This window comes from Crocuta crocuta, unplaced genomic scaffold (genome assembly GCF_008692635.1).
Source record: "Crocuta crocuta isolate KB4526 unplaced genomic scaffold, BGI_CrCroc_1.0 scaffold84, whole genome shotgun sequence".
Taxonomy (NCBI): Eukaryota; Metazoa; Chordata; class Mammalia; order Carnivora; family Hyaenidae; genus Crocuta; species Crocuta crocuta.
This window is the reverse complement of record NW_027530213.1, coordinates 6,120,492-6,133,411: the sequence shown is the minus strand read 5'-3', so window position 1 is coordinate 6,133,411 and position 12,920 is coordinate 6,120,492. Positions and strand designations below refer to the sequence as shown.

The 12,920-nt window shown below is 45.1% G+C and overlaps 1 protein-coding gene and 1 long non-coding RNA gene across 2 annotated transcripts in view; both read right to left on the bottom strand.

The window, feature by feature from the left end:
• LOC144232627 (uncharacterized) overlaps positions 1 to 2,855 on the bottom strand; it is a 22,277-nt gene extending 19,422 nt beyond the window's left edge. The window contains exon 1 of the long non-coding RNA XR_013335474.1: positions 2,701 to 2,855. This is a non-coding gene — a long non-coding RNA (uncharacterized LOC144232627). The remainder of the gene's footprint in view (positions 1 to 2,700) is intronic.
• A 6,094-nt stretch (positions 2,856 to 8,949) lies between these two features.
• On the bottom strand, positions 8,950 to 11,126 carry SMIM34 (small integral membrane protein 34). The gene is made up of 2 exons (XM_077765503.1): positions 11,123 to 11,126; positions 8,950 to 9,362 (listed from the first exon to the last, which is right to left on the bottom strand). The coding sequence occupies exons 1-2, from the start codon at positions 11,124 to 11,126 to the stop codon at positions 8,950 to 8,952; spliced, it is 417 nt and encodes a 138-aa protein (XP_077621629.1).
• Positions 11,127 to 12,920: the final 1,794 nt, after the last annotated feature.

Here is a 12,920-nt window from a genome sequence, read left to right as displayed (position 1 = left end):
CAGAAGGCTGGAGCTGGCAGGGTTAATTTTGAAAGGAACATAGACATGTGTTTATATAGCATATATACGTAAAACCATTTTTGTGACTTTTTAATTATATAAATGCAGAAGAGAAAAAGCAGGAGATGGGTTTGGGCTTCTCCTTGCTCCCTATAGTAGCCTGAGGAACCCCATGGAACAAGGTGTCTTAGTCCGTTCCAGCTGCTGTAACAAGTTACCAGGGACTGGGGGCGCTTAACAGCAAACATTTATTTCTCATGGCTCTGGAGGGTGGCAAGTTCAAGATCAAAGTGCCAGTAAATCCCATGTCTGGTGAAGGCCCAACCCTTGGTTTGCAGATGACTGTGTTCTCATTATATCCCCACGTGGGGGAGAGTAGAGAGAGACAAGCTTTCCCATCTCATGAGGGCACTAATCCCATCATGCAGTCTCCGTCCTAATGATCCAGTTGATCTCCTCAGGGCTCCACCTCCTAACACGATCCCAGTGGTGTTTAGAATTTCGACATGAGCTTTTGGAGGGCGCAAACATTCAGTCCACAGCACATAGTTTGAGAACGCCGTATCTGGTTCAACTCTATGGTATCTGTTAGGACTGTTCCCTGGGCTTTGGCTCTGGCCTTCCAGACACACCGTAGGTAAGAGAGCACGTCCCTACCCCTTTCTGGTTGGGAGCAGCCACTGGTTAATTCTAGCCAATGAGTGGTGGGTGGACGTAATGGCTATCATTTCAGGCTGGAGCATTTAATTGTCCAGGTGAGACCCTCCAGAGCTAATTCCTTCAACACGAGACCAGCAGTGTTTCAGAGAGGATCTGTTCCAGAAACCTGGGTCTCAGAGAAAGGGAAGTAATAACATGGGGCAGAGTCCCAGCTGACCTGCTGTGCACATACGGCATGAGTCAGAAATAAAACTCAATCAAACTAGTAGCCTTCCCACTCTTTACATTTATTGAAAAAATAAGTGGATTGTGGACAAAGACTTAGTAGAGACATCACGTGGACTTGTGGGTCCAATAAACCTAGTTTTGGACCTCTTGCCAGCCGAGTGACATAGACAGGTTTCTTAACGCCTCTGAGCCTCAGTTCCCTCATAGTACCCACCTTATGGAGTTTCTGAGGGGGTCGCCTGGGCTGATATACGCCAGAGCACCTAGCATTTGGTAGTCTCCATGTAATGTTAGTTTTCTTCTCTCCCTATTGCACCTTTAATGGATACATGGTTGTACACCCTGCTTGTATTTTCCCTACCCCTTCTTTTACATTTTTTTAATTTTAGTGTTTATTTATTCACTTGAGAGAGAGTGCACAAGCAGGGGAGGGGCAGAGAGAGAGGGAGACACAGAAGCAGGCTCCAGGCTCTGAGCTGTCAGCACAGAGCCCAAAGCGGGGTTCAAACCCATGAACTGCGAGATCATGACCTGAGCCAAAGTTGGACATCTAACCGACTGAGCCCCCCAGGCGCCCCTCCCTACCCCCCTTTTTGACAGTACCATGAGTTGGCTTCAAGTGTCCAGGCATCTCCCAGGAAGCTCAGGCTCTTCTGGAGAAGGCCATGCCAACAACTGCTTCAGGCTCAAGCCAATCCACACATTCCTGCTCTCCACCCATCCCGCGGTTTGGGGTGTGTGGTGACATAAGCAGCCCCCGAGTAAATCTCAGGACTCTTGCTTGGACTTCTGGGCGCTTGGACTTCAAGAGAGGGCCAACCTTGCTTCCTTGCATCTCTCTTTCCTGAGGAACAGATCTGTCCTCTGTGTTTTGTGCAAAAAGCCTCACCAACACTTGTTCAAACACATCCAACCCCAGCAGGGGACGCAGCCTGGGCTCCAACTGGGACCCCTACTTGTTTTCTGCTAATTGAACTTCTTAATATAACTGTACTAAATGGGTTTGCAAGGCAGGGGGTGTAGGATAAAGGGCCCTGCCTGGTTTAGAGAGGAGGCACCTTCCCCCGCACTTTGGACTAATAAAGGGACACGCCTGAATGTGCTTGTCTGGGCTTTGGTGACAGCTTGGGGCAGAAGGCTCAAGATAATTAGGGTTACAAACAACGCAGGAAGAACATGACTTGGGGGCAGACAGCTCAGCATCTCCCTGGCAAATACTAATTACGATAACAATACTCTCTAAAGAACTTGAGGATTTGTGCGCTTGGGAAAGCAACCAGAAATCCATGTCATCAGAATGATGTGGCTTAATTTAACATTTACGACCTGTATTGAAGACTCATCAACATAATCCTGCTTGTTGGTTCATTAAATTTTCCAGTGTGTCAAATTATATGGCTATATGGCTAGTGCTGATGGTGGATGACATAAATCTCTTTTTCTGCCCTGACTTGAGCTTTATTGATCAATTTTTCAGTTGGGTTGCCACATAATCGTCCCAAATTACCAGCGCTTTGCCCATGCTTTTCTTACGAAGAGTTCAGAGCCTGTGGAAGACTTGTCTTCTGTCATGCCCTGATGTGGTCATCTCCCAGGTCTGGGAGGAGGAGTCTAATTTGGGGGGAGGGAGGAGGTCCATATGCCATGAAGAACCTGAGAGGGACCCTGACGCCTTCTGAAAGTGATCCACACAGAGTCTGTCCGTCTGGAGGGTCACTTCTTACATGCCAGGTCTGTGATGGGCCACCCTTCTCCTGGAGCCACCCTTTACGTCATCCTCCCCTGCTCCCCACTCTTTCTGGCCAGGGTTACCTGCTCTTTCTCTGCTCCCAAAGATCCCGGTTCACTTCCAGCTTTGCTCATATTGCTTTGCCCTGTGTGGCCCCTTGACATTCTGCCTTCTCCGGGAGACTGTGTTTCTCTGTCTTGCTGGTTCAACCGTACCTGAGTTTATGCTAATAAGGTGATCTTGGTGGGCCCTGGGATAGCGGGATGGTTGCCATAGGAACCAACAATGTGATTAGAAGCTTGGAACTTTCAGTCCCACACCCAACCTCCAGGAAGGGGAGAGAGGCTGGAGATTGGATTAAATCACCAGCAGGTCACTGATGTAATCAATGGTGCCTATGTACTAAAGCCTGCCTAAAATCCCCTAAAAATGGGATTCAGAAAGCTTTTGAGTTGGTGAACACATGGAGGTACTTGGGAAGGAGGTGCCCCTCAGAGAGCTTGGAAGCCTCACACTCTTTCCCCAATACCCCACCCTGTGGAGCTTCCCCATCTGACTCTTCCAGAGTTGTATCTTTCATAGTAGACTGGTAATCTAGTCAGCAAAGTCTTTTCCTGAGTTCTGTTCAAGCGGAGTGCTGTTTGTGAGAAGTAAGGGAGATGATCCATTTTCAGAAATACCAAATAAAAGCTGTGCTAATTAACAATAGGTTTACAACCTACTGGAAAATGTATGAACCTCTCCCCTTCTCCCACAGTGGAGTCCCAAACCTTTAGACACTTCACTTCCTGGTTCTTCTTTCCCTCTCTGTTTCACGGGCTTATCTTCGCAGGCTTTACAATGGGCATGTGCCAAAGAACAAAGGGAGGAGGGACCGAAAGTCTCTGACTCCCTCAGGGAATGTACATTTGTTCCAATCAGACTACTTTTTTTTTTAATTTTTTATTCTTTACAAATAGATTTNGTACATTGATTTTGTATCCTGCAACTTGGCTGAATTCTTGGATCAGTTCTAGTAGGCTTCTGGTGGAGTCTGTCGGGTTTTCGATGTAGAGTATCATGCCAATCAGACTACTTTTTGCCTTACATGGGCACAGGCGACTTTCGGGTAAGGCTGTAACCTCTGCAGTACTCAGCCAATGAGGAAACAGGGGAGGGACTTGCATGCTAGGAGATAAATTGTCTGCTGTAACTGCTGTAACTGCCCATCAAACACCTGCTCTTGCAAGAACGTTAAAGCCTCCCTTCACTGTGCTCCAAATCTTTGTGTCCCTCCTTTGATTGGGTTGGTGGCCTTATTTCTCACACTGTTCAAGAAAATTACTGAACCTGAGGAGGGCATTAAGGGAACCCCTGATTTGGAGCCGGTTGGTCGCACAAGTGACAATTAAGAACTCAAGACTGGCATCTGGAGTGGGGACGGTCCTGTGGGACTGAGCTTTCAGCCTGTGGGGTCTGTACTAACTGGGCAGTTAGTGTCAGATTGGAATTGAATTGTAAGACACCCAACTAGCGTCTGGGGAACTGGAGATCTGGTCGTTGGTGTGGAGATTCTACACATTTGGTGTCACAGGTGAGCAACACATAGCTCAGGGCCCGTAAAGTGTGTCTGGGGAATCACATGACCTTAGGATAAGAATTACATGCACTGTGCTGCTGTAAAGTGCTACTTTGATAAGGCTGCTTCAGAAAGATGAGGCTGAGAGCAGAAAAGAGAGGGAGGGAAAGAAAAAGTGGATTATAGGTCATTATCTGGGAAGCATCCTCAGTAAAAGTAAATCTGTGGTTTGTTTTCCCTCCTGACCTCTGAGTGCTTGCCATCACCCTTTTTATAGTTAATTATGTACTGTCCGATGGCACCTCTTGCTTAATATATGTATTGTCCTAAAGTAAACTTGTGTCTTTTATACCCTCCAGGCTGTAAGCTGCCCAAACCAAAGCAGTCTTGGGCTTTATGTAGCAAAGTGTTGTGCACAGTGCAGGTGTTGAGTACCTACGAGTTTATTGGTTGATTTAACTCAGGTTATGGTAAATGCAGAACAGCGAAAGGCTCACAGTCACGCGGGCTCTGTCTCTTGCTTTCTATAACTAATGTTTGGTTGAGGTGGATCACATGCCAAACTGAGCATGAGTCTTGTACCACGCCCAATGAAAGAAGTGGGCCATTATCTGCTTAAGCCTTTATATTAAAGGCTCCCAGTAACCTCAGGGTCCAGAAGCCTATTAGACTTCATTTCATCTACCACTGCTGAAGCTTGCTTGGCCGTGAACTTTCATTCTTTAACTTAGACCTTGTATCATTTTGGATGCGATCAGGAGACAGAAGCCACCCAATAAGGTACGGACGTTTAAGGTAGAGAATTCCTAACTGAGATAGAGAAGAGGCTATAAAGATGTAAAGAGAACTCTAAAGGTGCTCTGAGGCTAAAGAACAGTGCCCAGGGAAGGACAAGCTTGGCGGTGGGTCCCCTTTCCAAGGCTGGGGTTCAGACCTTGGGGGAAGAATGCAGTCACTGGATAGTGAAGTTCACAGGGCTGGCTGGGCCTGAGCTGGGCCATGGTCTCCGAGCAACAGGAAATGATTCCCCTGGCTTAGGAGGGCCGAGCCGGTGGGCAGGCCCAGGAGAGCCTGGCACCACTGTCTGTGTGAGGCCCAGAGGGTTGTTTCCTACTGGGAGCTGCACTGGCCTCGCTGGATGACGGTCACAGCAAATGGCAGCGTTTGCATAGCTCCTGCCACGAGAAGAGAAACTGGTATCTCCTTCTGTTACTACTGGCTCATGTTGGAGATCAGCCTGCTGATATTGATCAGGCCTCACAATATTCCAAATAAAACCGATATTCCGCACACAGATACTTCATAAGGAAAAGCATATTCCTGCCTTTTCAAAAGAGATTTTAGATGAAAGCATTGTGGATGATTGTCAAAAGGCTCTTCCTATGGGCCTTGTAGACCCAAGACTTAGATAATAAAGGGGGTTAAGAACACAAGAATTACAATTGAGCCTGGCCCCGAGATGGCCTAATTCAGAGTTAAAGAACAGATAAGGGCAGAACTTAAGTTAATACTTATACCTTTTCTAACTGGTGATGTATGGCAGTCCCTTCCCTAAGGTCTACTTTCCGCAAACACCCTCCCTTACACTGGCGTCTGGGATGAGGACAGATAAGAGGAGCTAAAACATAACCCAGAAACAAAGGCCGACACATTTAGGGCCTCCATGGTGTTTACACATTCAGCAACAAGTCAAAAAGGTTTCCACAAACAACTTAGTAACCAACTCAAAAACATTCGTCCTCTTGAGAGCCAGACAGAATGACTCCTAGGCCACCTATACATTTAACCTATGACCAAATCTTAGCATCATTAACTTAGAACAAATATGTATGTCATCCTGTTATTTCCTTAGTTGTAAGATTTACTCAATCTCACTATGATTGGAATAGTTCTGCAACAACACTTCTATAAAACCTGCTTCTGTACACTTTCCAAAGCATCTTATCACAAAGAGTTTTCCATTGTAAAAATTCCTTTTTCTGATGTCATGTTATCCTTTGACCTATAAATAAAGACACCCAAACCGACAGGACCGAGATGTCTGCCTGGTGATCAGAAAGAATCTCGGGACTCTCTCACTGTCTCTCTCGTCGACACCGTCCATCCTTCAGGGACCCCTGGACCGGCTGGAGCGGGTCTCCAGCAGTTTCCCATAGCTCTTCTGATGCAGATATCATGCGCCCCATAGCCCAGGCCATATTCCACCTGCCAGTGAGCTCCTGTGAACTCTGAACTCCATCTGGCACAAGGGACTCACCTGCACACTGTGCTAAGAGACTTGACCAAACTGACTTCCACCCCTATTAGGCTGTGTCCCTAAAGGTGACCCCAGCCCCGAGCTGCATCTTCGCTCAAGAAAACACAATGATGCAAGACCACAAAATGTGCATTGTCCCCACAACGTACACCTTGTGTACAACCCAGCTTGCAAAACCATTTTCAGTAATCCTCTACTTACCGCCTTCTGGAATCTTCCATAACCACATAGCTCCAGTCCCTTTTTGTTCCTTATCTACTCTCACCTTTGTGTCAGCTGGAGTGGAGCTCAGTCTTTACTGGAGTCCCCTTCCCCTATTGCAGTCATCTGAATACAATTTGTCCACCCTCAGTAAGTGTCCAGGGCTGCTTTTTCTTTGACACTGTGTCTTAGTCAGCTCGGACTATCATAACAAAATTCCATAGAACGGGGGCTTAGACAACAGATGTTTATTTCTCAGGGTTCTGAAGACTGGGAGTCCAAGATCAAGGTGCTGGCAGATTCCGTGTCTGGTGAGGACTCTTCCTGGTTTGCCACCTTATCGCTTCACGCAGCAGAAAGAAAGAGCTCTGATGTCTTTCTTCAGAGAGGGGCCCTAATCCCATCACGGGGGCTCCAACCTCTTGACCTCATCTAAAACTAATACCTCCCAAGGATGTCACCTCTAAATACCATTATAATGGAGACTAGGGCTTCGGCATACAAGTTTGGGGAGACACAAATGTTCAGCCTATAGAACAGTACGATGCCCTTACTGGCCGTCCACTATCCCTGGGTGGCTTCTGTCCTGGAGGAGCTGTTACCATGGCTTCCATCACAGGTGACAATGTGCCCTCCTGCTAGTGAGTGGACCCCCAGCTCCCCAATTCTCTCTGTGCACCTGCCCACCAGTGTTGGCTGTTGTATGCCCTGGCAAATTGTTTCCTACTGCCCAGAGACTATGGCCCAGCTCAGGCCCAGGCCACCCCACACACTTTCCATCTTCCAGTGGCTGCAGCCAGAGCTTTGCCAATGGGTCCTGAACCCCAGCCTTGGGGAGGGGACCTCCGTCTAAGTTTGTCCTTTCCTGAACACTCTCCCTCAGCCCTAGGATATGTTTCAGAATTCTTTGTATATGTGTATAGTCTCTTATCATAATTGGATAATTCTTTATATGAAAGTTCTTCTGTTAACGTGACTCTATGGTTTGTCTCTGGCTTTCTTTGTGGGTGTTACCATGGAGTCGGCATAGCACATGGCGATACAGAGGATGGGCAACAGGAAAATGAAACAATACATGTAGAACATGTGCCTGGTACATACCAGGTCCTTTTATTTTAGCTTTTATTTTTTTACATGAGTATTGATATATTTAAATTTTTTAAAAAATATTTACTTATTTATTTGGAGAAAGAGAGAGACAGGGCAAGCAGGGGAGGGGCAGAGAGAGAAAGGGAGACAGAATCCCAAGCAGGCTACACACTGTCAGCACAGAGCCTGATACAGGGCTTGAACTTACGAACAATGAGATCATGACCTGAGCCAAAATCAAGAGCCAGACCCTTAACCAACTGAGCCACCTGAGCACGCAGGCACCAAGGTGTCCCTAGTTTTGATATTTTTGAAAAGCACATCTGTAGGACGCTGGGCCAGGGGAGAAGGCTTTCTGGAGGAAATAATATCTGAGCTGGTTTGAAGGCAGACGAATAAATGGGACGTATAGGCAGAAAGGAAGCCACCAGGACTAAGGCTGGATGCTCGCCCAGCCCCCTTGCTATAAGGACCCAAGTGAGATAAATGTACTTTGTAAACACACAGAGAGACGGTAAACAATAACAATCCAATTACCTTGGCTTGCTGGAACTACAGTAAAATGTTGGCTTGCCAGCATAATTCGTTCCGGAAACGTGTTTGTAATCCAAAGCACTTGTGTATCAAAGTGAATTTCAAGAACCATTGGCTCAGTTGTGATCTTGAGACATTCGGCATCACATTCTACTCATATGACAAGATATCACTCATTTATCAAGTTAAAATTTATTAGAAATGTTTGCTCATCTTGCAGAACATTCGCAGAACAAGTTACTTGCAATCCAAGGTTTTACTGGTACTTCCTTCCTTGAGAACAATGAATCCCCTTGTTGAAGTCCCGTGCTCACTATATTTTGTCTGGAGACTGGACATTTCCACCAGAAGAAAGTGCCCAAATGAAAATTGTTAGGGCCCATTGTTCTCAGTGAAATAGCTCTCATTATAAGGAACTAAACTGACCCACTAGTATATGCATCCTTCATTCATTCAGCAAATATTTATTATGTGTTTTGCAAGGACCTGGTAATGTCACAATTATTCTTGTCTTCATTCTTAAGTTTGTATTGTCCTTTCCTTAAAATAATATTCTCCTGGGTCAGTGGAGCCCCAGTAATACTCTCCTAGTCCCACTCAAGGACTTGACTCCTCTCTCAAGGTTACAGGTAGACTCAAAACTCTTTGTATGAAGGTGGGGCATCTTCTGTGGAGGCCTATTTGCCTTGACCTTCAAGGGATCCCTTGGATTTCAGTTTGGCACCCACTGTTTTTAAATTTTGGTTCCAGGCTGGCCTGGTTGGACTGCAGGACGGCTCTGTTGCTAACGGTCATGGCAGAGCATTTGGCCACCTTTCTTTGGAGATTTTTCTTTTTGAGTTCGGAGGTCAAATTTGAGTAGTAAATATCTTCTAAGGATTTATCATTTTTTCTGAGGATGTTGCTGGCCAACCGGAAGAGAAAAATCACTCCGTAGATGCCAATGATGATGAGAATGTACCAGGCCGCGCTGGTCCCGTCTGGAAGTTTCAGGGCCTTGGTGGAATTGGTGCCATTCTTGCCTTCCATGTGATCCCTCAGCAGGTAGCCTAGGTCAGGGCTGACCTGGGTCTGGTTGGGGGGTCCCTGAGAAGTCCACTTGATCACTGAGAAACAGAGAGATCCAAGTGAGACCCAGAATCCTGGGCTGAGGGCTGCCTGGCCAAGCCAATGACAGTGTGATCCTCACATCAGTGGGAAACATGGGGCTGCCTAACAGGGCTCTCCCTGTTGAATGGGGAGGAGCCTAACTATGTATATATATATATCAGTATCTTTTTAAAAATCAAAAGGATTCCAAAACACCAAGTTCATAAATGAGAGATGCAACATCACACAGACATCAAGTGTCCCTAAAGTAATCTATGCAACTAACATAATTGCAGTAAAAATATCCATAGAATTTCTTTGTGAAATAGACAAACTATGAATATTGAAAAATCAGCTCTCAAGACTAATTGGGAAACATCTGAAAACAGTGAGTGGTGAGTGGAAATTAGCCTAGCCAGAAATTTAAAAGGAGCCAGCCAGAAAAATACTGACAGCTCAGAGCCGGCAGCCTGCTTCAGATTCTGTGTCTCCCTCTTTCTCTGTCCCTCCCCCTCTTGCACTTGCTTTCTCTCTGTCTCTCAAAAATAAATACTTTAAAAAATTTTTAAATACTTTTTTTTAGAGAGAGAGGGAGAGCGAGAGAGCAGGGGAGTGGCAGAGGGAGAGAAAGAGAGAGAATCTTAAGCAGGCTCCATGCTCAGCGCAGAGCCTGATGCAAGGCTCAATCCCACCACCCTGGGATTATGACCTAAACTGAAATCAAGGGTCAGATGCTCAACTAAGCCACCCAGGTTCCCCATCACTAAATTTCTTTTCTTTTCTTTTTTTTTAATATTTTTATTTATTTCTAGGAGAGAGAGAGAGAGAGACAGCGTGAGCAGGGGAAGGTCAGAGAGAGAGGGAGACACAGACTCTGAAATAGGCTCCAGGCTCTGAGCTGGCAGTCAGCACAGAGCCCGACGCGGGGCCTGAACCCACGAACCGCGAGATCATGACCTAAGCGAAAGTCGGACGCTTAACCGACTAAGCCACCCAGGCGCCCCCCCATCACTAAATTTCTTAATAGCCTTCAGTCCTCTTAGAAAAATCCGAAACCTTAGTAGAAAAACATGCAAAGAGGTGTGGGCAATTAGGTCACGGAAGAACAGGAGTTCTGGAACATAAAAAAAGGCTTTTCAGTATTACTCATAATAAGGTTAGCGCAAATTAAAACTGCAACAAGGCAACCTTTTCTGATCTATAAAGTTTGAAAACTAATGTTTCAGAATACACTTTCAGGCATTTCCTTAATACTAGAAAGAGTGTAAATTCATACAACCAATATGGAAGGCCCAGTCAGGGTATCTATCAACATTACAAGTGCACTTACCTTTGACCAAGCAGCTCTCCCTGTAAGAATTTATCCTAAGGTATGCTGGAAAACATCCACCATAATGCATGTTTAAGCACTGCTTGTGATGACCAATGCTTAAGAACAATCTGAATAACGTCAATTGGGGGACAGTTTAACACTTTTTGGAAGGTCCATGATATGGAATACTATGGAGCTATGAAAAGTAATAAAGATTGGGTATGGAGGAGGGCACTTGTGGGGATGAGCACTGGGTGTTATATGTAAACCAACTTGACAATAAACTATTAAAAATTTTTTTAAAAGTAATAAAGGTTTGGGGGGATACTAAATATTAATATATTAAAAAGTAAGCTAACCAGGTTATAGTATATAATCATATGCATAAGAGAGGAGGATATTTTATTTGCTTGAAGCTCATATATGTATAAAATATCTCTGGGAGAATACACAAGCAATTGGTACCCATGGAGGCACTTGGGGAAAAGAATGGGGGATGAGATGTACTTTTCACAGGTGCCCTTTCATACATTTTGTACCATGTGTATTTATCTTCAAAAAGAAGTTAATTTAAAAAGGAAAGAGTACAAGTGGGCACCTCTCTGGTTTCCGTGGTAAAGTGCCCCTGGGTAATGACACGGTGTGCCCTTCCAAGACCAGAAGATTAAAATCTTAATTGCTGTTTAATTCAAAACTGTTTTCTCTACTAGGAGAGCCAGTGCAAACAGAATGAAAGCCACAGAAGCAGCACATGAAATGGTGAGACATTTTCCAATTGAACTTCACCAGCTCAAATCCCCGTTTCTTCTCCTGTGTGAACACAGATGCATTCAGATGTGTCAGAGGATAAATCTCCCAGCCTATCAAGTAGACCAGAGCTGCTCCACAAATGCTTTCTATCTGATACTTGTTTGTCGCTAATTCATTTTGCTAGTTCAAGATTCAGGGAGGCTGGTATTGTTTTATTGTAGTTCATCGTCAGAACAAGTGAATAATCTTACTACTTTTTGATGAAGGGAGAAACTGTTCAAAAGAAACTCTACAAAGCACATGCAACAAAGCCCAAATGAATTATATAAAATCGGTTACTCACAGAAAACAATACAACAATCAGAAATTTTATGCCATGGTTGGTGGACGGGCTTGAGAACCTAAAGTTTGGAAGGAGGAACATTCCCATAGTTATTTTTTTTAAATAAAAAACAAAACAGGTTTTGTTCCAACAGGAACATCATAAACCTCAATTAGAGCAAGAGAACTTATTGAAACTTTGAACACATGTATGAGCTCAGACCTTTCCTGTGATTTGTTCGAGAAGGATGTGATATATTCAAATATGTAGAAAGTATGCCCAACCAAGAACTACAGAACGTTAAATTATTTTAAAACTAGTCCGTTCCCACATGAAGGAAACTCACTACCTTATTTTTTTCAGTCCATTGTTCTTCACTTTTCTTAAAAAAAAAAAAAAAAAAGAATGAGCTGGTTGTATCTTAATGGATAAACACATCCTGTAGAAAGATAAACCTCATCTGTGGCGTTTTGCACTTACAATTTCATGCTGTGAAATAGAGCAGTCATTCTAGAATAGCCCATCCGTGCACTGAAACAGAATACTCACATTCCATGAGGTGGTCTGTTCCTTGATTTGTGGGAAGGCGGGTTTAAGCAGTAGCCACGAAAAGAGAAGACAGAATGAGAACTCTTCCCTGTAAGATCCTACGGACGTCTGGCCCCCGGAGGTTCCTGAGCAGGGAGTAACATGATACCCGGAGAATTTTAGGGCAATACCAAATAGAAGCTTAGCAGAGAAGAACTGGACTCATTGTCTCTCCTTTAGTTAATCAAGAAATCAAAATCTATCTGTCTCCTGTTGGCTCAGAACACAAAGTACTTCCTGGCTTAAGCTTGTTGAGAAGGTCTAATGCAAAGGAATTTTTAAAAACATCCTGGTACCAAGGAGTCTCCGGCTCTTCCTGAGGCTGGCTCGCCAGCTCACAGCCTGGATGATTCCTGAATTCCCCTGTTCTGCACCTGTCACAGGTGTGATCAGGTGTGGCAGAGGCCTATTGTCACAGGGTCAGGAAACTACATGGTCAAGAGTCACCGGCTTCCTCTTGGACTGTCTCCTGGATGAGGAAACACAGACAGGAAGGCACAGGCATGGGGAAGGTGCTGGGGGACATAGCTGAGGGACCTGGGCTCCCCCTCAGGGATCAGTGGGCAGTGAGGTGATAGGTCAGGCCGTGATGAGTGGTGCTTC